At 54.1% G+C, this 26,018-nt stretch overlaps 1 protein-coding gene across 2 annotated transcripts in view; it reads left to right on the plus strand.

Moving 5' to 3' along the window:
- Positions 1-22,616, plus strand: part of ELL (elongation factor for RNA polymerase II) — a gene marked incomplete at its 5' end in the record, with an annotated part of 52,368 nt that extends 29,752 nt beyond the window's left edge. The window contains 11 exons of one of the 2 annotated variants that reach the window (XM_084276531.1): positions 760-881; positions 1,160-1,323; positions 4,374-4,627; positions 7,326-7,450; positions 10,131-10,227; positions 13,047-13,545; positions 15,929-15,995; positions 18,380-18,551; positions 19,485-19,529; positions 20,545-20,668; positions 20,748-22,616. In XM_084276531.1, the coding sequence (XP_084132657.1) occupies positions 760-881; positions 1,160-1,323; positions 4,374-4,627; positions 7,326-7,450; positions 10,131-10,227; positions 13,047-13,545; positions 15,929-15,995; positions 18,380-18,551; positions 19,485-19,529; positions 20,545-20,649 (1,650 nt within the window). In that variant the 3' untranslated portion in view covers positions 20,650-20,668; positions 20,748-22,616. Of the gene's footprint in view, positions 1-759; positions 882-1,159; positions 1,324-4,373; positions 4,628-7,325; positions 7,451-10,130; positions 10,228-13,046; positions 13,546-15,928; positions 15,996-18,379; positions 18,552-19,484; positions 19,530-20,544 lie in introns of both variants that reach the window. The other variant, XM_084276530.1, reaches the window with a different exon arrangement.
- Positions 22,617-26,018: the final 3,402 nt, after the last annotated feature.

The following is a 26,018-nucleotide window of genomic DNA, read 5'->3' on the forward strand; positions in this document are numbered from 1 at the left end:
CTCGGTGCGTGTGTGCTCTGTGTGTGTGTGTGTGTGGCAATCCGGGTAAATAGGAATCTGTGTGGAAGAGGGCAGCCTGGAACAGGCTGAAGCTGGTATTCCTTCTGTCTGCCTTGGTTTTTTTAATCTGGAAGCCATCTTAATTATCAAATATTGATGTGATAGTAGAGCTGGGCTGCTGAGATTTATGCTGGATCCTGAGCGCAGAGGGGAAGCAGCTTCTCTCTTGAAAAATGAATGGCTGGGGGGGTGGGGGGGGGGGAGATAAACAATGCAGAACGCTGGAGAGTTGTCTGCAGAGCACACTTAATGCTTGATTAAATATTTAATTTAGCAGCAGCGTCATACTCTACTGTGAGCCATGAAATCTCGTTATGGAATTATAATATCTTAAAAAAGAATAAGCATGCTACCTAGTGACCTGGCTGGTGCTATGTTTAGTGCTGGATCACTAATTCCAAAGAAACAAGTCTCGAGTGCTTGAAATTGAGTATAAACAGTGGCAGCAAGGCTGCTTCGAGCCTGACTCAGTAGAACTGGGTCAGATTCCTAGAACAAGACTATTGCAGGCTCCGCTTCGAGCGGCAGCGAGCCGCCGGCTCACCCCTCTGCTCTGGTACAGACGTAGCTGTCTTCTGAGCTGCTCCTTACCCCTGCCTGCCTCTGTTCCCTGCTCTTCCCAGCTCATCCAGTGGCTGTGGGCAGCTGGGTTTTTGTGTTGGTTACCCCAGTGACGGGTGTTTCTCTCCTCCTGAGCAGCACATCGCCATCCCACGGCCCGATCGACCCGCAGAGGTGCGGACCTTCACCTTTTACCTTTCCAACATTGGCAAGGACAGTCCCCAGGGGAGCTTTGACTGTATCCAGCAGTATGTGTCGAGGTGAGTGGTACTCCAAAACGAATCTGGGCGTTTCATTCCTGTATTCCCCTCTTAGAACCTCTTCCCTAACGAATCCGAACACAACTCAATACACACCTTTCCTTTTGGAGTCGTTCTGCTCTGTTTGTGTGTGTATTTGGGTAAAGGATCTGTTCACCTCTCAGCTTCTCCTTGTCCCCTCCTGTTACGTAGGGAGTCCAGCCTCAGTACTCCCCGGTGAGGGAGCCGTGCCCGTCTGCGGTGCCAGGAGTATCTTTTCCCTTGCTTCTCTCTTGCAGCAATGGCAATATCCACCTGGATTGCCTCGGCAGCATACAGGACAAGATCACTGTCTGTGCTACTGATGACTCCTACCAGAAGGCCCGGCAGAGCATGGCCCAGGCCGAGGAGGAGACTCGCAGCCGGAGCGCGATCGTCATCAAACCTGGGGGCAGATACGTAGGTAAGCGCCAGCTCGAGCTGGGGGCATCTGCACTGGGGTGTGTTTTGCTCCCCCATGAGGAATTGTTACTGGGTGTCTGGTCTCTCAGGATGCTGTTCTCTTGTACTGTGCCTTCTCCCTGGGCTCCATCTCCACCCCAGCATGTGTGTGGTGGTGTTTGCACGGCCCCTGCGCGTGGCCACGCCGCGCTCTGGCCTCGCTCCGCGTTCGCCGTGCGGCGATGCCGGGAGCGTCCTGCTGGTCCCTCACAAGTGCTGAGTCAGCTGAAATGTGCCACTGCCACCCATCTGGTGTCTGTAACAGGCGGCATCAGGGGGGCAGATAGCAGTGTCCTTGTGTTAACAGGGAATCGGGGGGTGCTGCCAGCTGCGGCCTTCAGCTGCCGTACGGCGATAACCAGAGGAGAATATTTGGGAAGGAAACAAAGCTGGGGAAGATATCAGCCTGCTCCAGAAGGAGCTTTGTGCTCAGGTCCCTGCTTAACCTCAGCCTTGGCCACAGATATTAACCAGAAAGCAGTGGGGTTTTTGCTCTCCCTTGGAGCAAGCTGGCCTTTCTGCAGCCCACGTGGTCCCAGGCCAGTCTCAGAGGATGTCTGTGATGCGGACTGTGAGTTGCAAAATGTAGAACTGACCCTGACTCATTGTTTTATCAGCCGAGCGCTCAAAGCTGAGAAATAAGATAGTAATCAGGAAGGAAATGCATTGATTTCCTGTAGACTAGAAGATTATTTTGTTTAGCATGTATCTGAGAACATTACAGTAAGTGGATGAAGCCGTTGGGCTTCTGAGGGAGAAGAGTCTCAAAGCAGATTGCTTCCCGGAAAGATGGAGCAAAACTTTGGATTAAAAATACTCTTGTGAAAACCTTTGCTGCTCTGAAAGGGAGCTACAGCCACCTAAAAACCAGCTGCATGGTTAAGGTGTCAGTGTTTAAGGTGGGAGGGAAGAACTGACCCAAGAAGGAAGAGCCTGGGCAAGGACAAGGGCGGTTTGCAGGACGCTCAGGTATTCGGTGTGCCAGCACCATCAGCTGACCCGCTCGCTGGTCCAGAGGGACAGTGCTGGCTCCATGAGAACACAGAGCTCAGCACTTCAAACGTCAGCAGAGTCACTCCAGCAGCTCAGATGGGGAAGGGTTTATATGAAAGGTTGAAACTGGAGATGACCAGGACAGTATAGATGTGTGCTGAGGCTTGGATGGGTGGGTGTGTAAGTAGGTAGCCGATCCAGCCCTGGGGATGTGTGTGCTCATCGGTCCACACACAGGTAGTGTGTCCATCTGTGTAGGTGCACACGTAGAAATACTTTAAAAGACTCCATGTTCTGGCTAAACTTAGTTTTCTTCTTTCCCTATTGTGACACATTTTGGCTCCAGCCTTAAGTGGAAACGTCCCCATGTGTTTTTGCTGCTCAGGACCTGGCAAGAGTTAAGGAGAATCTATAAAGCTGACGAATCTCTTACCCCATTTCTGGAAATGAAGCCCAGCTGACCTCTGAATTTTGGGATGTTTACTGTGTAAATCGTTGTTTTTCTCCCTCTGGTCTTAACTCAGCCCTGCCAGCAATGGGTTGCTCTTATTTGCATCAGCGTGGTGCGTAATAAGGAGCCAGGAAATGGGGACTGGGTTATGCAATCTACAGTTCAGTAAAATAAACACTGCAGACAATCACCAGCATCTTCAGATGACTCAGTTGAAAACATCGCTTCCTAGCAGTGGAGAGTTGCCCTGCTGAAATAAACCTCCATCCGTAAATGCTGGATGTTTGTCCTGGTGAAGGTCACTGCCTGATCCGAAGCAATCGGTGGCTGCATCCCCACAGCTTGGACCTTGGAGCCTACAAACTTCCTTTTCCCCTTTGCTGGTTCTGCCTTTGGTAGTGGGAACCTCCTTGGTGACCTGTTCCTGCACCCAGAACAGCCGGATTCCTTGATCTGTGCCTGTGCAAGGGACATGGGACTCATGTGAGGGTTCTGGTGAGGGCTGTGTCCCAGTAGGAATGGGCAGTGTCCCAGTAGGACTCCTGTATGATGCCGTTGGGAACCAAGCCCCGTGGTTGGGATGGAGTTGAGGAAGCGGTTCTGAGGGCTGGAGATGAGCTGTTGGGACAGGTTCTCCGTTCCCACGGACACACAGCGCTTCACAGGGGTGTAGCAGTTGTTACTCCCTTAGACCAGACAGTGTGCTAATGAATAGGCTAATGAGTCGGCGTTAGACCCCATTCATGTGGCTGTGTTGGGTGGGGGGAAGGGAGGTGGGACCCAGCCCCATAAAGTTCCTATTGTTCTGAGAGCAGAAACATCTGCTGGAGTAGCGTTTCTGCTGAGCTCAGCAGCGGGGAGCCGCTCGATGACCAGTTCTGCTCCTTCCACTCCATATTTCGACTCTTCTACATAATAATGCAGAGTTTTCTCCTCCTGGGGAATGGGGGAAGGTGGTTAGCTGAACGTGGGGGGACGTGCACTTGGGATGAGCGAAAAGCTGGTGAACAAAGAGAGCTCTATGCAGGCGTGTGGCCAATAACCCTCAGGTTTGCAGAGCTTGGTGTTGCTGTTTGCTTGTGAGGAGCCTGTCACAAACCATAAAACTCAAGGGATGCTCGTTCCAGGGGGACATGGGCAGCCTTTTCTCAGTGTCTGTGGGGACAGGACAAGGGGCGATGGCCTCAAGTTGGAGCACAGGGAGTTCCACGCCAATCTGGGGAAGAACTTCTTCCCAGTGAGGGTGAGGGAGCCCTGGGACAGGCTGCCCAGGGGGTGTGGAGTCTCCTTCTCTGGAGAGATTCCAGCCCCATCTGGACACCGACCTGTGCGCCCTGTCCTAGGGACCCTGCTTTGGCAGGGGGTGGGACCCCATGGGCTCTGGAGGTCCCTTCCCACCCCTACAGTTCTGTGATCTGTGTCAGAACGGGTGGGGTGTGCTGATTGTTCCTGTGCTTCACTGTCACCTTCTGCCCTTTCAGGGGGTGTGATGACCTCTGTGTACATGTCAGCCAGCCACTGGCCTTAGCACAGTCACTGCTCAGCTCACTGTTCTCCTCTCTCTCCAGGCAAAAAGGTCCAGGTACGTAAACCTGCCCCAGGAGCCTCCGACGCTGTTCCCTCCAGGAAGCGCCCGACGCCGGTCAACCTGGCCAGTGCAATAAAGAGAGGCAACAGTGCCATTTCTCAGAGGCCCTTCAAGGACAGGGTTGTGCACTTACTGGCACTAAAGCCTTACAAGAAACCCGAACTGATCCTCAGGCTGCAGAAGGATGGGCTATCTCAGCAGGACAAGGATTTGCTGGACAACCTTCTGCAGCAGGTTTGTACTCTGAAGGCAGCAGTTTAGGTAAAGGGAGGTGTCTTCTCAGAGCAGTAGTAACCTCTGTGTTAGTCTGAACATAACCTGTGTGTCTCTCACCCAGCTGACTGTCCATTAGAGGCTGTGTCTGACACACTCCACCGTTCACATGGCTGTCTCGCTCGTGGTGGCAGAAGCCTCTCACCTTTCCTCGTGGTTTAGGCAGATGCTACTGAGCTGTACGATTTCAGTTCACCAGATCAGTCACTCTGAGCAACACTTTTAATTGGTCATGGGGAGAACTACCCCACAGAGGATCTACGAGCTGTTTGAATTGCCACAACCTTTAAATCTGACAGGTTTTTGTTAACGTGGACGTGAAGAAACAGGTTTATACTGGTGCAGGTAACGTTTCCTCTGTGAAGGAGAGGTACATCCCTCTGCACTAAGCTTTACACCTCTGTGTTGTTCAGGCCCCTGCCTTTCCTGCTCAGAGGTGCAGCTGGCTGGGTGTGAGGATGGTGCAGCTTCTTGCAGAGCACACTGTTTGTACCTCAGGTGTGAAAGGCGCCTCTGAGCCGAATCGGGTCTTGGTGCTTCTGGCTGTGTTGGAGGTGCCATTCTGGGAACTGCAGGAGGTGCCTCTGTGGCTCTGGCAGTGCAGAACACACCAGGGGCGTTTGTTTAAATTCTGCAGCTGCCCTCTTTTCTGTCAAATGGGGGGGGTTTAATGATTTTTACTCTTACTCCACTCTGTGACCCTGAGGAGTTGGTGTGTCGGAGGGCACGTGCTGCAAACAGCTGTTGCTGGCACAACTTCCTCCTCCCTTAAACTTCAATCCCGTAGCCCTTAACTCTCCAGTGGTGCTGGCATTCTCTCCAGCATCCCTTTGGATGCTATAAATAGGTTGAATACTACAAATACAGTTTCTGATAACCCCCTTTTATTGATGCTCTCACGCAGCCCTGGGAGGCACCTCGTGTCTCCGGTAACGTCCGCAGCGTCAGCCTGACCTGGCTCTGAGTGTCCTGCTTGTAAACTAATTGTCCCCCAGTGCTACCAGTGCTCCCATCCACACACAGACAGAGATAAGCTAAAAATTACAGGCTGTGCTACAGCTACATGTCTAAATACGTCTAGGTGTGGGTTTCATTGTGCTCTTGCATCTCTCCTAGGACTCTGTGTTCCTGCTGGCCTTTTTGCCTCATTTTGCAAGGTTTCTATTTTTGGGAAGCCTGGGGTGGAGCTTCCAGAGTCCCACACCAGCAAAACAAGGAGGCAGCAGCTCTTGTGCAGAGCACAACCCGAGTTGTTCTCCTGCCTGGGCCACAAGCCTTGTGAGCCATAGGAAGAGGCGGTGAGCACGGAGCTTCTCAGAGGGTTTTTGTCAAGGAACCTGGCTTTGCTTTTGTCTCCTGGGCGTGTTCCCTGGGATATCTCCCTGTAAAACAGCTCGGATTCTTCTTGTGTTTTGGCTCAGGGTTTTGGAAAGCTGACAGGACTGAAAGGCAAAACAAAGTGTTGGGCATGTAAACTGATAACTCTGCGTTTTGTTTCTTGCTGATCAGGAGAGCTGCACTGTAGCAGTTCTGTGGCTTTTTGCTTCCAAATTAATAGATTCTTTATTTTTTAATATTAGGCTGGAGTCTCCCTAAAGCAAAAGGAATGAATTCAGTTAATTCAAGGCTCTCCATTCCTTCACTTGCTCTTCTGGGGCTGTCTCACTGTGGTGCAGAGAGCAGAAATTCATGAGCACAACCATCTCCAGAGCAGAGAGAGTGCTGGAGAACACCGATCCCCAGGCAGACACACAGCATCTCTGCTGCCTGACAGCATCTCCCAGCCCTGAGTGTGATACAGTCGGATTGGGGATGTGGTTCCTGGCTGTGCCAGTTGATCAGCCCAGCTGTGGTGTTTGGCACCTCTGCACCCCTGCTAGAAAAACACCCCTCAGGCTCTGTTGTCTTTGGAGAGGCACAGTGCTCTGCAGCACCTGAGAAGGGCTCACTGGTAGCTGTGGGAGCCAAACTGGGGCTTTTTGGGTTGTCCCATTGTTGTCTCTCTCACTTGTGTAACCAGCAGCAAGAGGTTACGTTTTCAGTCCTGCTCTGGAAAGGCTGATTAAAGCAGGATAACTCCTAACGAGTTGTTTCCATCCTAACACAGTTCTGCTGGTTCCAGGAGTGTTTCCTACCATGCAGGCAGAGCTCTGTGGGGAAACCACACACGACAGAATCAGTAACAGGCCCCAGAGCTTCCCCTGCCCAGGCGAACTGCAGCCTGTCACCTGGGTGCAATGGTGCATTGCAACCCCTGGGTATAAGCTGCTAATCACAGGGTTTGCTCCATCAGCTAAAAACCTGCCCTGTTTTAGCTGTTGCATGGGTGGTGAGTGAGCTGCCTGTCCCCAGGAGGGTTTATTTCCAGGGGTTTCCATAAAGTGGTGTTGCACTGTCCCAGACTGAACGATCTGTTTGGGGATCACTTGTTGCCCAGTTAAACTGGTTGTGTTTGGAAACTCAATAAACTGTCCCAACCAGGAGGCAGGAGGACAGGCACAGTTTGAGTAAACAATCAGAATCATTAGGAAATGCAGCATAAAGCTGCTCCTTGTTCTCTGACACTGCTGAGGCTGTGCCTACATCTCAGGTCTCTCTCCTTAGAACAAGTGAGGAAATTAAACCCCTGACAGTTGTTTGCAAATTCCTGTTGTTTCAGGTGGCAAATCTGAGTGCCAAGGACAGCACTTTCACACTGAAGGATGGAGTGTACAAGGAAGTGCAGAAGGACTGGCCTGGCTACTCGGAGGGCGATCAGCAGCTGCTGAAGAGGATACTCGTTCGGTAATAACTGCATCTTCTCTGCCATATCCTAGAGCTTGAGAGTGCTGCTGCAGGTCAGTTGGTGTAAATCAGGGTAACTGGAGTCAGTAGAACTGTGGTAAGTCGAGTGTTTGACTTGTTTGAACACAAAGGAGATGGGTTTGTGACCCAGGCAGCTCTACAAGTTGGCTGAGCTTGAGTATCAAAGCAGCCACACGCTTCAGGTTGTCCTGGGCAGCCTGAAGATCGTGATGCTAAAAGCTAGAGGAGAAAACCTGGGTGGGGAGTGAAGGCTGTTAGGATTAGAAGTTAATGGGGGCTTCCAGTCCTGGGAGATGAATGGATTCAGGCAAACCTGTCCAGCTCTACTCCCCATTGAAACTCTCCTTTCCTTTGGCCCTATCTCCCTGCACACATCTTCCTGTGCAGACTGATGTGTGTGTTTGAGGAGAGAGACGTTGCTGTGTGCTGGGACAGGCTGCCCAGGGGGTGTGGAGTCTCCTCTGGAGATATTCCAGCCCCATCTGGACTCCAACCTGTGCAACCTGTCCTAGGGACCCTGCTTTGGCAGGGGGTTGGACCCAATCTCTGGAGGTCCCTTCCAACCCCTGTGGTTCTGTGACTGTGCTGCCACAGCCCCTCGCTGTCTTGCTCAGCCACTCCTGTGTTCTGTCCCTCTGCATCTCCCTGTTCCCCTCTGCTGCTTCATTCTGATGATTCTCTACCTGGGTGTCTGTCTCTTTCTTTCTGTTAGTATCTCAGTTGCCCTGCAAGGAGTAAGTGATGCACAGGGCAGCTCTGCAGTGAGAAGTCCCTTCCAACACATGCTGGTTGTCCTGCTGCCCATACAGCGTGATCCTCCCTGCCCAAGGGGTACCTGCTCTTCCCAAAACCAGCCCTGAAGTTGCAGGGATAGCTTTGTCTCATCAGTTGCTAAAGACTTTTATCATCTACAGGTATTTTTCCTTAGGTGAAGCCTCCAAGCTGGGAAGCTCTTGGCTGCAGCAGGGAAAGAGGATGTATCTCCCAAGTTCTTTACAGGAAAATTCTGCTCTGAGTGTTTGTATTTCCCCCCTCTGGGTTTTCAGTGTGTCTGTTCTGACTCAGGACAGATTTTTGCAATGCAGATAAAGATTTTAACTTGGCTCATTCCTGAGATTTATATTACTGCACTTTTGGTCAAGATTAAGTAGAAACTCCTCTGTTTGAGGAGTTTCTGTGATCTGGAAGCGCGATTGGCTTGGAGATGAGACTTTGTTAAGCCACCAGAAAGAGTTTTGGCATGCTAAAGAGGATCAAACTTGTTTAAGTGGTCTTGATGTTGAATTATAATTAAATGGAAAAATACAACTGCTGTGCAATCTTTATGGCTTTAAAAAAAAAAAAAAGGAAAAGTTAATTTCTCCCTGCAGAAAGCAATGTTTGCTGCTTTCTGTAGAATTGTGGCATTCAGCTATGTGAGGGTCTAAAAATAGACCTTGGAAAGGATGTATTCAACTGTACAAACAAAGCCCTGCTCAGGCAGTGCAGGTAATGAGGCTGCAGAGTGGAAAAAACATGTTGGGCCGAAGGCAGCAGAAAAACATGCAGAGAAGGGCACAGGACCAGGCACAGGGCTCGAGCTGGCCGTGCTGGGTTGCCTGGATCCCACCCATTGTTCAGTGTCCTCTTGGTTTTGGGGTCCTGCTGCTGCTCAGGGGTTCATCAGCTGTGCTAATTAGCACATCTGCAAATAGGAAACCCAGATCTAAGGCTGCCCATGTTGGACAGACACAGTTTTTCCTCACTTGTTTGTTTCTCCATCCTCCTATCAGCAGCATTCTCCTGCTCTTTCAGCAGCCACTGAACTGAAAGTCATCATCTTTCACTGACTTTCTCTTTAAACCCCTCATTAAGGTGTTAGGAGGTGTGACAGGGTCGCTGGGGCCGGTCACACAGCATCCCAAAAGCCACTCTTGCTGCTGTGTTTAGGGAATATCTCTGTTCCCCTTCCTGCTTTCACAGCATCCCAGCACTTGCTCGTTTAGGTCATACAGCTGGTGACAGGAGGACTGCAGAGCCAGTTTATTGAAACCTTTAACCCTGAATTTTTTTCTGTTTTACAGCTTGACAGCTGCAACTTGATGCAACAGGAGGGTTTATTTCTGGGTGATTGGTAGATGGGTGGTTTGACTGGTGTTGGTGCTTATTGAGCTGTATGTTCAAGCAGTAGCTAGGATATCTCCCATACACTTTACAGTTCAGTGCCAGCTTTTACTGTGGATGGTTTTCCAAAGGCTGCTGTTCAGTAGTTGTGATGCTGAAGTCCTCAGGTGAGGTGAAGAGAGGTGGAGCTGTCAGCAGACAGCAGACAGATCCCCTACTGAGGATCCTCTCGTGTGTCTGATCGCGGAGCTGCTGCCTCCATCCCCAGCGGTGTCAGTCCCAAGGTGTTACCACCCTTCACAGAGAATCACAAAATCCATGGGGAAGGGGAAGGATAAGCAGTCACCACATGCTGTCAATTGGTATTTTCCTGCAGTAGTTTTTTCTTCTTAGATTTTGTCCAGGATGGAAGCTGTAAGTGCCTGAACGAGCTACTTTCGTGGCACCCTCAAGCAGTCAGAAGCTGAGCCCCAAAATGGCTCTTGGGGAGATAGGAAATACCATCTCTTGGCTTGTTCCAATCCCATGCTTGACAGCCTGAAATTCTGTCTTTCAGGAAGCTCTGCCAGCCCCAGAACAGTAGCGGTTTTCAAGGAGAAGCACCTTCCCTGAGTCCACCAAAAGACAACGTGAACTCCAGCTCTCCTCCTCAGGTAGGTGATCCGGCTGGGTCTGGGTAGCACGGAGCCAGTGGTCATCCCCATCTGCTCTTGAAGGAGCCTGTTTCTGGCTGTAGGTCTGGGCTGAGCTGTTCGGTCTGTCCATGGGCTGGAATCACCAGCTGCTGGAGGCTGCTGGGTCAGTAGGTTGTTGGGGTTTGGGGTTTTTTTCACATTTTATTAAGTTATGAGTCCAATCCTGGGCTTCCTCAGCATCTGTTTCTGCTCTGGACGTGGTTCAGTGACAGCCTATGGGCTGGATCTCTGACAGTGTTTAGTTTTAAGGGCTGCATTTTTTTCACAGCACCTACATCCCTCTTGGAGTTCCTGGGAGAGCGAGCTTGTGTTTTACTCATTAGTAATAATTGACTGGAATGAAGCAGTAATAAGCAGCTCCCAAACATGGTTGAGTTATTAAAAACCTTGACCTTTTGCAACCTAATTGCTGTGACAGATGAGGGACAGGTTGGTCTGCTCTGTGATTTGTGAGATGCTGGTGCATAGCACTGCGGAGAGGACGTTTGACTCTGGTTTTTCCATAACAGCGAAGGAGCTGCGTTCGCTGGGGTGTTACTCAGAGTCTGTCCCTGCTCTTCTCAGTATCCCTTAGCACAGGCATTTCTTGCTAGCATTGTGAAATACCAGCTTCCCTTCTCTGCTGCGGGTCAGCCCAGACAAGTCGAGTATTTATTCTCCTCCTGCCAATGGAATGTGTAATGCCTGCTTGTCTGGACAGACGCGCTGGGGATTAGTGGCAAAGAATATTAGCAGGTAAAGAAATTATGTGCTTTCTGGCAGTGAGAGGGAGGCAGTTCCCTATTGAGAACAAGAACCCTGCAACTTGTTTGCCAGGTAGCTAATTCCAAATCCTCTCCTGCTCGGCTGTGGGCATGTTCTTGGTGAATAAAGAATGATCCCCTTTGGTTCGAGTCAGCTTGGGGAGACACGGTGCTGCTGAGGGGCTGGTCCTGGGCTTTGCTTAAGCTGATTCTGGGGAAAAAAAAAAAGTAGGTTGGAAAAAATCATCTTGCTTCTGGCTGTTAGGTAGTTTGGAAGATGCAGAGGTCTTCAGAGGATGTTTCTGGTCTGTTGAGATGACCCAGTTGAAACTTTGGGTGGTTTGGATCTGGAAAAGGCTGTTTTTCAAAACAGGAGCAACTGAGGAGCAGGGGATATAAATGCTTCCAGAGGTGCCTCTGATGTGGCTTGTGTCAGGCAGCAACCCACAGTTTTGTCTTGTGAGTTGTCACTTTTGTGATGCTCTAGCTGCTATAGATGGGATATGGTGCTGGTGGGTCTGGTCCCAGCCAGGGACTGGGATTTGGTAGCTGGGAATGCAGAGTATTTTGGAAAGGTTGCACTGTGGAACGAAGGCAGAGAAGGTTGGTTGGTTGGTAATTCAAAGGAAGCCTGGCAGAGTGGGTATCAGCTGCCTACACCACCTCGTAACCAAAGAGTAAAGCTGGTGAAGGTGGTGTTAGGCTGTAGAGAAAGGTGAGTAACAGATGGCAGCGCCTGGACCCGCAGCCAGGGGAGTGGTCCCTCCTCTGCGGAGACACGGACACTGCCTGTGCTCTGTGATGTGGCAGAGCCGGTTGGACGTGCTGGCCTTGCCCCTCTGTACAGGACAAGCAGCTCCTCTTCGTCCAGCAGCTCCTCTTCCTCATTACCTTGATAGGTGGCCAGGATTCCTGCCACCCAGCAGTGTCCTGGGGACGCTGCAGTGAGCAAAGACATGAAATAACTGGGGGGAAAAGGGGCAAATCAGCAGCTCCCTGGCAGAGCAGCCCCACACCCAGCTGCACTCCTGCTGTGGGACCAAGTTTCCCTTTGCAAACACATCCCAGTCCTGCCTGAGCCCTAAAGGAAGCAAAAAGCATCCGAAGGAAATACCCAGAATTGCTTGTTTTCCTCTGGGCACTAAAACCTCTCCTCAGAGTCCCCACAGGCCTGCGCTGCCAGGCAGGCACACACCATGGCTCCGGCTGGACTGGGCCTGACAGCCTGGTTCTGCCTCTGGTTGAGCTCTGCTTTCCCCTCTCTCCTAACCTGGAGCCTGCCAGGCAGTGTGGGGACACAGAGCTTCCCCAAGCCCTGCCATTGCTCTGGTGGGACCAGCTGGAAACCTCCTTTACAGGAAGGATGTTGGGGTCACGTCGGCCGCGTGACGTGGCTTTAAAACTGCCACCAGTGCCTCCTTTTGCCTTCAGTTCTCAGAACTTCATGCTCTCTCTCTGTTCTGGGAAGTGCCTCTTTCTTGAGGAGAGGAAGGAGTGGGTTTGTAAGGCTCCAGTTGTTGAGCATGGTGAAATTAGCTGGGGAGAAAAAGCAGAGCTTGTGAACCCCTCCTGGCTCCAGAGATGTGGGCATGCCTTTCCCTCACAGGGATGCTGAGGTGCTCTAAGCATCATGCCCCAGCCAGAAGAGAGATGGATGTTTATATGGCTGTTTCTGATCTCTGCTGCGTGGCTGGGACAGGGTGGGGGTGACAGGGGTGGGTTTTAACCTCTGAAGGGCCAGGTTTGCAGTGGCTGCAGTGAGAGCAGGCAGACAGCAGATGATAAGTGAGGGTGGGTTTCTGTGTGCTCTCCCACCGAGCTCCGGAGCAGCTGCCAGGGCTGTCAGGAAGCATCTTGGGGTGGGTGGGAGCTTGTAGCCAGGAGTGGTCCCAGCTCTGCTGACAGCAGGGTCCTTTTCTGGGCTGCTGCTGGGTTCCCGGTGTGGCAGCACCACCATCTAGCGGCAGCAGCAGCCACGCTCTGCCCCCCGGCTGTGCACGGCTTAGCTTTGCCTTTTCCTCTTCCCTCCCTTAGAAACGATCCCAGCCTCTGGAGTTCATCGACCCCTTGGCCAACAAGAAACCCAGGATCTCGCATTTGGCTCACAGAACTCAGCCCACGTTCAACGGGAAGCTCAGCTCCTCCAACGGGAAGGACACCCCTGCCCCCCCTGCCCTGCCGCCAGCGCTCCCCGAGGCCGTGAGCTCCAGCTCCAGCCTCCCGGTGCTGGAGCTGCCCAGACCTCACGACCCCCTTTCCGATGTCAGCAACGACCTGACACACAACGGCAGAGACTGTGACAACCCCGAGCCGGCTGACAGGCTGGCTCAGCCCCTGCAGACAGACTGTCCCCAGACCAGCAAACACAACTGCAGCTCCTACGTAAAATCCAAGAAGAAATCCAAAAAGCACAAAGACAAGGAGAAGGAGAGGAAGGAGAAGAAGAACGAGGAGAAATGCAAAGAGGAGAAGCAGGACTGTGAAGTAATAAAAAGCGCTGACTTAGTTAGTGTTCCCCAGGAACAGGTCACAGGTATGTACAGGCTGGGACATCCTCCTGTCTGGCTGGTGCTGGGGTAACGCTGGTATCACCCCTGGGTTGAGCTCTGCTCTGGATCCCTCAGAGGAGAGAGGTTGGGTGTCCCTCAGAGCGTGTGGCTAGTGAAATAATATCAATAATGTCTCTGTCCCTACCTAAGAACCAACACAGAGCCTGTCAGGTTTTTCCTGTTTAACCTTCCCTGCTGTTTGGAGCTGCCTCAGACCAGGTCGTGTTTCTCCTTGTTAAATTAAAAGCCCTGTTGATACGTGGGGATGGAAGGCAGGCATGGAGAGAGCAGTGCTGCTTGAGCACTCGTGGCTCTTCTGCTCAGCTTTGGTGTTGTGATGGCTGTTGTATTGATTTTTCACTTGGTAATGAAAAGTTAGTCACAAAAGCTCTTAATATTGGCTAGATGAGGCTTGTGATAAACGCTGTCAGAGCAATATGCAGCCAGCTCTTCCAGGCTGAAAGCTTCCTTGTGCCCTACAGTTCCTCTGAAATTATTCTGGGGGGGGACTAACACAGCAGGGAATGTGTTACCCCTCGAGATCCCATGGGAATGTTCTCCATCACCAGCATCTGTCTGGTGTCAGAGTGTGTGTTGGCTGATCCGATCCCTTCCCCTGCCAGTGCCTTCAGCTTCCCTGCTTTCTGCTGTCCCCTGAGGGTTCCCTGGAGCGGTGGGGCTATCCCTGCAGCCCCCAGTGACACCACAGTCCCAGCCCTGGTTAAATTCCTCTTTGGATCCATCCTGTTTTCCTCTGCCCTGTTCCTGCTTTCTGACTCCAAGCGCTCTTGGTGCATGGAAATGTCATCCAGTTCTGGCTTAAAAGGGACAGTGACTTCAACTGGTCTGTTGAATTCCTGGAACGGGACAACTTCCCAGGGCATTGGGAGGAACATACTCACTCCCCCTTCCCTGCAGCCTTCGTAGCACCTACAGAATGCATTCTGGCTGCTCAGTGACTTGCAGTGACAGCCTGCAGCCCTGGGTGCTGTGTGTGGCACTGCAGAATGATGCTCCTGGATACTTGGATCCTACTTTTGTGACGTTCTTGGGGCTTTTTCTGTGGCTGTTGGGTTTTCCTTCCCCGTGTACCCGTGTCCCTAATGATGGCAGGCAGATCCATGCACGTTCTCCAACTCTGTCAGCATTCCTGTAAACACCAAACCACCCTGAATTCTTTCTCCATGAAGCTGTTGACCTTTTATCACCTTGCCTGCTCTGCTGTAAAGCCAGATTAATGACTGGCTCTTTGTTAATTAGTAGGAGTCGGGTTTTGTTCCTGCTGCACCGCTGGTGTGTGCGGGGTAACGAGTCCGAGCTGGACTGGGAGTAACTGTAAACAGGATGTGGTCAGTGGCTGCTCACATCAGGACTGGGATCTTTCCTTCTCTGCCTCACTCCCTGTGGATAGCGTGGGCCTGATCCTGCCCCTCTTGTCATCAGTCTCCTCCCAGTCACCCCTTGGGCCAGGGGCTGCCAGGAAGCAGCGATTCCCCCAAGGGGTTTCTCAGGAGGTGGTGGAGGGACCTTTGGGGTCCTTCCAGCAGTCAGTAGGTGGCACTCCTATGCAAAATAAACCTCTCCTCCTCCCTCTGCTCCATAATCTTACCCCGTTCTGCATCTTGGTTGGACTTGATGATCTCAAAGGTCTTTTCCAACCGTGTGTGTGTGTGTGTGATCTTCCACACTGGTGGTCAGGTACAGATGAACACAGAATATGCTGATGATGGGGTCCGGTTTAGGCTCCTGTTCAGGCTCCTGTTCCTCCTGAGGCCTTTTGTCCCTTGGCTTAAACTCCTAAAGCTCCCAGCTGAGCTCTGCTTGTTCCCTGTTTCCTCAGCTGCTTGGAACAGAGAGGCTCACGTCTCTCACGGGGCAGCTGGGCACTGAGGAAGGAGCTGGGTGCCTCACCGACCTCTCTGCTGACCCCCCAGCAGTGTTAATAGCCAGAACCTCAACCTGGGCTGTGGCTGGTAGGGATCTGACCCCTTGTAGGGATCTGCATGGTGTAGAACCAGGAGAAAAGGATGTGGATCTGCACCCCACACCTCACACCTCGCTCAGCTCTGTTCTGCTGCTCCAGGCTTGCGGACTCTCTTGGCAGTGCTGATACCAGCGTTATCCCTCCCTGCAGGCTGGGTTCATTAACCCATCAGGGGGGTTTGGCTCACATTGATACTGTTTTGCTGACAGACAAGTGTTAGAGAAGCCTTGGGAGCTTCAGCCACCTCACTGTGGGTTTTCTGTGTCAGTTCAAACCTTCAGAATTTGCTCCACTGCATATCACAAACGAGATAATTAATTTATTAACTGCACAGAGCTGTTAAAGTTTAAGGATGTCTATCAACCAGTCTTTGTTTTTTTCAGGTTTAAATGGAACATGCAATAATTCTAGTGTACCAACATCCACTTCAGAAATGCCAGATTATTTATTGTAAGTACATTTCTTGGGGGCTTCACTGCTTTGGAGGGGGGGGGTGTGTTTCAGGCTACAAACCACAGTGCTGTGGGGACTTTGGTTGGACTTTAGTGTCGCTTGATGTAACTTTGTACAGTGGGTTTGAAAGGGAAAAGTCAGTCCAGCTTTGCAGAGATCCTGAGGCTGAACTTGGGGTCGGGTCTGGGCTTTACCTGCTGCTGGTGTTGGAGGATTTCTGCCTCTAAAACAGCTCTCAAAAGTGTTTAGAGAGAAGCTGTGTCCCTTGAAGGGCTTGGAAAGGATTTCACATCCCTGGGCTAGGGGTGGGAACTTGGAGAGGGACCCATCTGCTCTAAATGCTGGGTTTTGGGGGGTTGGCTAAGGCTGCCCCTCTCCAGAGCCAAGATCATCTGCACAAACCAGTGAAAGGCTCTTCCTGGGGAGGTTGTAACCCCTGGGTTAGGGTGCGAGTTGTTTCACCTCCTGACTCTTTAATCAGATCCCCTTGAGGTTAATTAGACAATGCCCTTGTCTGCTGAAACACAGAAACCTCAGTGCATAAAGCCAAGCGTGCCCCAGCTGAGGTTCTGAGGTGGGAGGAAGTGTAGCTGTGGGGGATGCTCCCTGTGCACATCCCAGCTGGGGTTTCCAACGCCACCGCGTCGGGTTTGGCTGTGCCAGGACCATCGGAGCCAAGGGAGGAGGAGGAGGAGGAGGCAGAGGCAGCAGGAGCAGGCGCTGGAGCTGGCTGGAGGATGTGTGGGGCTCCCATGGGGGTACAGAGCTGGGGTTTGCTGGGCTGTAGGGACTATGCAGGCTGCTTTGAGCTGGTGTTACTGGTACTGCGGATGGCTGGGTGGGGTTTTGCTTATGGCAGGTGTGCTGGTCCCTCCCGTAGAGGGAAATGGCAGCTCCTCATCCCAGCTCCAGAGAAAACCCCCTGAGACCTGTCACCCCCCCTCCTGCCACTGCCTGACCCCTCTCACAGTCAGCTCCTTACACTTCAGGAGCTGTCAGTGCTTTTTGGGTCAGAGGCCTGTGTCTCACAGCAGTGAGGACAACTTCTCACCCCCCAGCAGCGTGTGCTGTGCAGAGGGTTGCTCACGCCATCCCGCAGCGAGATGAGTGTTGCCCTCAGAGAGGCCGAGCTGTGGGGCATTTAGTTGAGCTGGGCACCTCCCAGGGAGTCTGCAGGGCTGTTAAACGGGAGGGTTTGTGTTCAGCTCCATCTTCTGAAAGCAGTGGCGGTGGAGCCGGGGCCCTGTGGCCGGGGCGGCGGAGCCGGGGCCCTGTGGCCGGGGCGGTGGAGCCGGGCCTGGGCCTGGGCCGGTGGAGCTGGGCCCTGTGGCCGGGGCGGTGGAGCTGGGCCTGTGGCCGGGGCGGTGGAGCTGGGCCTGTGGCCGGGGCGGTGGAGCTGGGCCCTGTGGCCAGGGCGGTGGAGCTGGGGCCCTGTGGCCGTGGCGGTGGAGCCGGGCCTGGGCCTGGGCCGGTGGAGCTGGGCCCTGTGGCCGGGGCGGTGGAGCTGGGCCTGTGGCCAGGGCGGTGGAGCTGGGCCCTGTGGCCGGGGCGGTGGAGCTGGGCCCTGTGGCCGGGGCGGTGGAGCTGGGGCCCTGTGGCCGGGGCGGTGGAGCCGGGGCCTGTGGCTGGGGCGGTGGAGCCGGGGCCTGTGGCTGGGGCGGTGGAGCTGGGGCCTGTGGCTGGGGCGGTGGAGCTGGGGCCTGGGGCTGGGGCGGTGGAGCTGGGCCTGGGCCTGGGCCTGTGGCAGTGGAGCTGGGCCTGCGCCTGTGGCGGTGTGCTGGGCCTGTGACGGTGGAGCTGGGCCTGGGCCTGTGGCGGTGTGCCGGGCCTGTGGTGGAGGAGCTGGGCCTGTAGTGGTGTGCTGGGCCCGTGGCGGTGGAGCTGTGCTGGGCTGGTCCATCGTGGTTTCTCCCACACACTCCTTGTGTTGCGGGTGTTCCCAGCGATAGCTGAAGGCTCCCCTGTTCCTGTCACAGCTCTCAGCGCCCGGAGCATCCTATTCCTGCTGTGCCAAGGTCTGGCACAGATGCAGAACTCCATGTTCTGCGGGACAGCGGGAGTTGGAAAAGCTGTAGCAGCACTATCAGTGTCCTCCTACACCCCCAGCTGCTCCCAGGCTTGGCTGTACCTGCCTGTTCCGCCCTGGCTGGCGTAGCTGGGGAAGGTTGGGAGCACAGGCTGCCTTGCTCTGCGCAGGGGTGGGAAGTGCTGGCAGTTCCTCCATGCAGTGCAAACCCCAGAGACCTTGTGTGTGGCTCTGCCTGCAGTCACCTGGCAGGCCTGGGCACCCTGGGTTTGGCACCGCAGCGCTCGTGCTGTCTGGAGAGGAGACTGGCTGTAAACTGATGAACTGAGTTACTCTCCCTCCCTCCCCCCCCCAGAAAATACGCAGCCATCTCCTCCTCGGAGCAGCGTCAGAGCTACAAGAACGACTTCAACGCAGAGTACAACGAGTACAGAGACCTGCACGCCCGGATAGAGCGGATAACGCGACGGTTCACGCAGCTGGATGCCAAGCTGAAGCAGCTTCTGCAGGGCTCTGAGGAGTACAAGGTACAACAAGGGCTCTTCGCTTCCCAAAAGCCGCTCCCTGCAAGCGGTGAGGCTGCAGCTCGCTTCACTCACGCTGTTTGAGATGGGTTGGAGCCCCAAACGAGCTGCCCCGAGCCCCAAACGAGCTGCCCCGAGCCCCAAACTGGTGGCTGTGGAGTTGTGCACCCAGCTGCCAGCTCTGGAGCCTGTTCCTCAGGCAGCCCCACGCTGCTGGCCTGGCGCTGGAGCGCACATCACCGCACTTGTTGACAAGGAACGGCCTCAGAGAGACAATTGGTGTCTCCAGCCAAGAGCTGCTGGAAGCCATCAGCGTATCCCAGCCAGAAAACCCAGCTCCACACATATGGGAGCGTACTGGGGGCTGGAAGGGGAGCTGGGCTGGGGTCATCTGTTCCTCTGGATCTTTGATCTCAATAATGTAGCGTTATTCCCCCCGTCAGGCTGGTTTTGAAGAGCTTTAACTGTTCATTATCTGGAGAGATTCAGCCTCATCAAGTGTAACGAACAGATTTCCACAGAGCACCTATTGTGCTTCATGCAGCTTCCTCCCCCAGACCTCCTGCCCTCCCAGAGAAACCCAGCCATTCCTCACTGGGTTATTTTGATACCTCAGGGTAGGGAGAGGAGGGGGAGGATCAGTCTGAGCTTTGGAGGAAACATCAGTTACCCACCAGGTGGTTCTCAGGGCTGGGGAATGGGACATGATCCTTCTTCCAGTGCTTCTGGTGTCAGTGCCAGCACAGGAACAGAGCCAGCAAGGCTGGTTGTAGCCCTCAGTTCTCACTGGGAGGCTGTGGAGGGGAGATTTGGCTTGGTATTTGGGGGAAATGGGTGTCCTGAGCTGTGGGTGAACGCTTGCTGGCTGCAGTGGGCTGCAGGACTGTTGGCTCTGCTGGAAATAATCAGCTCTCTCCTTTTCTTTTCTCTTTTCAGACCATCCATGATCAAATTTTACAGGAATATCGGAAAATCAAAAAGGTAAGTTAAAAGTCAGCCCCCAGAAAGGCTCTTGGGACTGGCCCTTGCCAAGGGGAAACCCCTCTCTGAAGCTCCACAGCCCATCGTGGGTCAGCTCAGCGTGTCCCAAAAGCCACCCACCCCTTCCTGATTGGGAAAGGGTCTGGGGGGGGACTCCAGGCTGCTCCCCACATCCTGGGTGGTGTTGAACGTGTTTATCCCGAGCACCAAGGGAACAGTTTGTGTTTGGGATGTGCAGGCTGAGGGGTAATGGGATCCTCTGGGTCTTGGGCTCTGCTGGAGTGGTTGGGGTGGTTCCAGCATGTGTTGCTGGGGGATGGACCCCCCGTGGGGCTCTGGGGCATGGGTGTTGTGTCGCTGGGTGTACATAGAAAGCAGCAGTTGTTGGCCAGAGGGATTCACACTGTAGCTGGATGAGGTACAAGTGCCAAGGGAAGCTCGGGGCATCCCTACACCAGGGTGGGAGTTTGGGGGGTTGGCTTTTAAATCTACAAATACAGCCCGAGCTCTGCTGGCCCTGAGGGATTTGGGAGCTTTTGGGAGGGATTCCCTGTGTGCTGCACGTTCATCTTTGGTCTAAAGCCCCTGAGCTCACACAGCTCAGTGCTGATGTGGGGCAGAGGGCAGGTGACGCTTGCTGGGAGCTGAGGGGGTGGCCCAGCAGCCCCTGATTGGGTTGAGACCCTGCACAGCTCAGTGCTGATGTGGGGCAGAGGGCAGGTGATGCTTGCTGGGAGCTGAGGGGGTGGCCCAGCAGCCCCCAGTTGGGCTGAGCCTTGCTGGAGATGCTCTCCTTTCCCTGGAGCGGGGTATCCCTGGAAGGGAGCTCTGTTCCTTGCCCCTTTGGAAAAGAGCAAATCCATTTTCCATGGGGATCCACTTGTCCTCCAGCTCAAAGAGCTTCATTCCTTTTGCATGTTATTCCCTCTCCAGGGCCTGACAGCCCCAGCACAGGTTGTGACCCCCCCACCCCACCCCCCACCCCGTCACCCCGTTCTCATTTCTCTCTTCACAGACGAACCCCAACTACAGCCAAGAGAAGAACCGCTGCGAATACCTCCACAACAAGCTGGCCCACATCAAAAAACTGATAGCAGAGTATGACCAGCAGCAGTTCTAGCTGGTGCCCTCCAGACTGGGTAGGGCACAGGCACAACAAGACCCCCCCACCCCGGACGCCCCGTTCCCCCCCCCTTGACACATCTCGATTCCCTTCAGAGACGAGCGTGAACTTGGAAGAACTTGGGGATCCCTTAAGGATGCTGAATCTGTCCTGCCCCACGCTGGAGCTGGGTGCCAGCCCCTTGTCTCCCCCCCCCTCTCCTCCACCCCACCATGGGCCCCTCGTTTCTCGCCTCTCTGATGCTTGGAATGTGACACACAAAACAAAGCACCCCGAGTCTGCTCCCTGAAGCCAGCACTGGGAAAAGCTGCCTGAAGCCAGCCGAGCTCCCAAAGGTTAAGAATGGGTAGTTTTCCTGGAGTTCAAGCTTGGCATGAAGTGTAATTACCCCTGGCCAGGGCCTGCTGGGTTACCAATTGTCCTTCAACTGGTGAGGAACTGGAATGCTGCTAGGTTACCTCCTCCTCTGGCCCCTGTGGGTGTGCAGCCTGCCTGCTCCACACGGCACCGCGGGAAATACACCAGAACCAGAGCTCTCCTCGTGCGTTCCTGCTTGTGTCATCCCTGCTTGTGTCCTCAGGAGGGGATGGAGGGGGGTGGGATCTGTGCTGGGTGGATCCTTCATGTTAAACCCCAACTGACCAACACCTTTCCTTGGCTTGGCTTTTTTTTGTTTTGTTTTGTTTTGTTTTTCTTTGGTTTTTTTTTTTTTTTATTTGATTTGATTTCATTTTTATCCTTTTTGGGTCATTTCACCTGCTCCTGAGTTTTGAGAAGCTGGGGGCATCAAGGTTTTTGCAGTGGCCTCTCCAGCACGTGCAGCCCTCGTTAAGCTTCATTAGGCTTCGTTAACCCCCCTGTGCTGGGAAGATCATAGACCTGTCTGTCTTTTGACTTTTATAATTTTATACCAAGGCAGCCAGTTTATTAATTGCTGATGAGACTCTGGTCTATTTTTGTATGGAAAAAGGAGAAAAAAAAAAGGAAAAAAAAAAAACAACAAAGAAAAAAGCATCTTTTTTCTAAACCCCCCCCTTTCTGTGCCTCCCTCCTCCTCATAGGCCAAGTGTTCCAGAACCTTCCCTGCCCCACACCTGCAGTATTACTACAGCTCATTGGATACTCACCCAGAGGAGTCACCCTGTTACCTGTACCCACCCATACAGGAGGAGGGGGGGGGGGATATGTGCTGATTCCTTCTCCTGCTTTTGGGGAGGGGGGAGATGGGGGGAGCGGTTTGTGTGTTTCTAGAGAAGAGAAAGATTCCCACAGCAGAGGATCCTGCTGTGAGCAGGCGCTGGGGGTGGGAGAAGGGCGGCAGCGCTTCCCCAGGCGGGGCCTGGCTGCTCCCTGCATCCCACCAGCTCCTCCATCTGCTCCAGGTTTCACTCCTTTTTTTGGGTTTTTTTTTTTGTTCTGGGCTGGAAGGGAACATCCCTCAGGCCAGGGCTGGGCTGTGAGAAACACACCCAAAGCACAACAGGAGCCTGTAACTCACCGCTTCTCTCTCTCTCCCCCCTTCCCACCCTGCCAGCCCCTCTGATCTCAGAGCGAAGGATTCGCTTCCCTGGCGTCTCCTTCCCTCCCCAGCTGCACTGGGGAGTTCCTCACCCTTGGAAGGGGCTGAATGGCACAGTGCAGGAGGGAAACAGTTCTTACACAAGGAGTATTTTTTTCCCCCCTCCTCTCCTCCCCCCCAGAAGTGGGTCCATCTGCTGTATTTAAAGCAAAAAACAAGGAGAATAACACCATGGTGATGATTCTGTGCTGGCTGTTGGGTCCAGCCAGGGCCAGCGCTTCGCTCTGCCGCTTCCCATGTCCTGAGTCTCCCTCCCTGCCCTGTCCAGCTCTCACCAGGACTCTGCCCTCCCCTCCTGGGCCAGTGGAAGCCAAAGGGATGCTGAGCTGTGTGGTACCAGCCCGGTGACCCCTCCGGCCGCACTCCACGGATCCCTCCCCTGGGACCCCACCCCTTCTGCAGGTCTGCAGAGGCCAAACCTGTCTGGAAGCAGAAAGGGAAGGGGAAGAGATGTCCAGGGAGGACAGCGGTCTGTGGGGTGAGCACCCCGGAGGACACTGCTAGGGGAACCCCCCACGAGCATCTCTGGCTCCGGGAACGCTTCGGTCCCATCCCTCCCTCTCCGAATGAAGACAGCAGGAGGCCGGGGAGCCGTGTCTGGTGCTGGTGTGCCACTGTCTGTCCCTGGTGCTGCTCAGCAGGGAAAGCTGGAACATCATCCACACAAGGCAAAGGCCACGAGCTGTGAGACAGGAACCTCTGTCCTGGTGCTCGCTGGGGCCTCGCGCCTGCCCGGAGCCGGGATCCCTCCAGCGGGAAGCGGCGGCGACGACGTCCGACCTGGCTCCAGCTCCCATCCCAACAGACCTCCCACCGGACCCACCACCACCACCCAGGAGAGGGGACACAGAGGGGACACAGAGGGGGATGTGTTTGGCTGCGTGGCGGAGGCACCGGCTGCCCCGTGTTCCCGCCCGTGCCGCTTCCACCACACAACCCCATCGGTGCCGAAAACCCCACGAGGGTTCCACCTGGATCTTGGTTTGACCTGGATCTTCCCAGCAGCTCAGAGGGGGGGGTGAAGGGGGGTTGGTGGGGCTTCACCTCCCAGTGCTGGGAGCCCCCAGTGCGGAGGCAGCGGGAGCAGCAGCAGCTACAAACCCAGGATGAGGAAATTCTTCCGTGGAAACACTTCTGATCCTTAACATTTTGAAGGGGGGGGGGGTGGGTTGGTTTGGGGGGGTTTTGTTGTTGTTGTTGCTTGGGGAGGGGGGGTTTGGGGGGGGGGTCGGGGGGGGGGGATAGAGTCGGATCTCGATCTTTATACATCCGCTATAAGATATTTTTGCAGACAGAGTTGTATACAAAGATGTATTGTGTACATTTACATGTATATTCTGGAACTTCTAAAATTTGAATATAAAAACTGAAAATATTTAATGAATATCCAAACTGTGAGACCCAATTAGCAGCCGAGGACTTTCTGCTTCACTTTTCTTTCGGACTGTGTTAACGAATTGTAGTCAGATCTGCCTTTTTTTATTTTTCTTCCCCCTTTTTTCTTTTCTTTTCCCCCCTCTTTTCCTTTAGCCACCCCCCAGCTAGGCGAATTTTGTGCTTTTTGGGTTAATAGAAACCAGTTCTAGGTGATTAAGTATGATCTTAACTTATTGATACTGTGTTTTACTTTGTAATATTGTACTGTGGATAAAACTATTATTGAGCCATGGAGTTGGAGTTTACAAAAAGAGCTTTTCACTTTGCCAAAATGTTACAATTTAAAGGCAGCATAGTCTTCAGCTTTCCTAATCTTTTTTCTTAAGAGCTAGTGTCCTTTTTGTACACTAAAAAAGCTGAATGCTGATTTTGCAACATATAATAAATTCACTGTATTGGAAAACAAGCAAACAATAAGGTTGTATATTACTTCCCAGCGCTGCTTTAACTGCAAGGAACCTCCAAAGGGAAAGGTGATAAATGGCCAGAGTGGAGTTTGGGAGGCTTAAAGGGGCCGAGTTGGTTGAGGGAGTTTAAAGTTGTTGGGGTGGGAGGTGGGAAGCGTGAGAAGGAGAAGGTGCTCAGTGTGGGACATCCCTTCTGCTGCGTGTGGGGGCAGCTCCTGCCCAGAAACTCGGTCCCACAGCAGCCTCACTCCTTGGGGAAGCTTCTCTGGTGCTCCCAGGGGCTGAGTGTGTCCTTGTGGAGGTGGGAGCTGGGGGTCTTCACACCCAGTGGTGTGAACTGACAGGATTTGGGGTGGGAGAAGCTGGTTTTGAAGAAGCAGCCCCTCCCTGGTGGCTTTGGAGGGGTGTCAGTCCTGTGGCCCCAGGCAGGTGATGCTGGACCGGAGGGCTCGGAGGAGGTGTGAGCGAGCGCGGTCCTTGCTCCTGCTGCCCTTGGGATCGATGGTGCTGAAGCTTCCTGGGGTGTGGGGGCTCTTCCAGGGGCTCCTGGGGAGGGTCTGGGCCTGGTTCAGCTGGAGCAGGAGCTGCTGCCTTTCCCTGCCCCAGTGCTGAGCTGGGCCTGATGCTCATGTTGAGTCACATCTGCAGGGAGCCAGCGTGGGGGCACGATGCTGCCCACGCAGTGAGGGGGGGATGAGCCTGGCACAGACGCTGCCTCGTCCACGCTGCCCCAGCTCCCACAGCTCCCACAGCTCCCACCTCCACCCACGGCTCTGAATCATCCAGGATGCAAACAGCATCTCAGCTGGATGCAGACCCGGTCCCTTCGCTTCCACGGGCACCGTGGCTGCTCCCTCCAGCCCTGGGTCTGCTGCTGGGGTGGGTGAAATGCCCAAACCCCCTCCAGGAATCGCTCGTGCCGTTACCTGCCCCACATCACTCCAGGTGTCTGTCGGGGATCCCCTTGGCCAGCACAGGGTCACTGGACTGGGGGGACGAACCCCCTGGCAGCAGCTCAGGCTTGAGTACCCGGGGGGGGGGGGGGGGGGGGGCATGTTCACCTGCAGCTCTCATGGCTTTACCACAGGATTTGGGATTCTTCCTCCAGAACAGCAAAACAGGGAGAAAGGGGAAATAACCCAGCAACTGGAGAACTTCTTGCAACTGCCCTGTTTGGGTTTTTAAGGGGGAGGGGAAAGGGGGGGGGGGGGGGGGGGGGGGAGGCTCCGTTGGCTCCCATCTCTCCAGCGTTGACCTTGGAGTTGACGCAGCAGCAGCAGCACCTGCTCAGGCCAGTGACTCCCACGGCTGCCAAGGGGTTTCTCCCACCAGGCACCTGGTTACGGAACAAGAGCTGAGCCACGTCGGGCGAGCCGATGCTCCCACAGGTCCCCACAGCTTTGGGGGGTGTTTATTCCATTTTCAGCTCTAACTGCCCCCCTCACAGCCAAACCCCCCCCCCCCAGCCGGCCCCCATTTCTTCCACCAACTTTATTTCCCTGCCCCAGGGGTGCTCGGCCGATGCCGGGCTCTGCATGGGGATGCTCGTGCAGGAAAGGTCCCCGTCCCTTCCCGTCCTGTCCCAGCTTTCCTGGGGAATTCCTCCCAACCGCTGGCAGCTCTGGCCGGGGTCAGGGACTGAGCTCATTAACTCGGAGCTGCCCCAGTGGAAATTTACTGGCTGTGGCTGCTGTGCCAGAGCCAGCCGGGCTCCTGCCGTTGCATCCTTATCTGCACCCAGCCGAAACCCGGCTGTTGGCCCTCCCCAGGCACCGTGGTGTAGGGATGAGGGGCAGTGGCTGTTTTAGGCTGTGTCTGTGCACCCCTTGTGTCCCCCAAAGCTGAGCCCAGTGTCCCCAGGAGCCCCGGGCTCTGCTCGCTGGGGTCACGGCTGGGAATAGTGCCCGTTCAGCACTGAGCTGGGCTCAAGCTGCCCTTGAGTC

The sequence above is a fragment of the Gallinula chloropus genome, assembly GCF_964237585.1.
Source record: "Gallinula chloropus genome assembly, chromosome: 28".
In the NCBI taxonomy this organism is placed as follows: Eukaryota; Metazoa; Chordata; class Aves; order Gruiformes; family Rallidae; genus Gallinula; species Gallinula chloropus.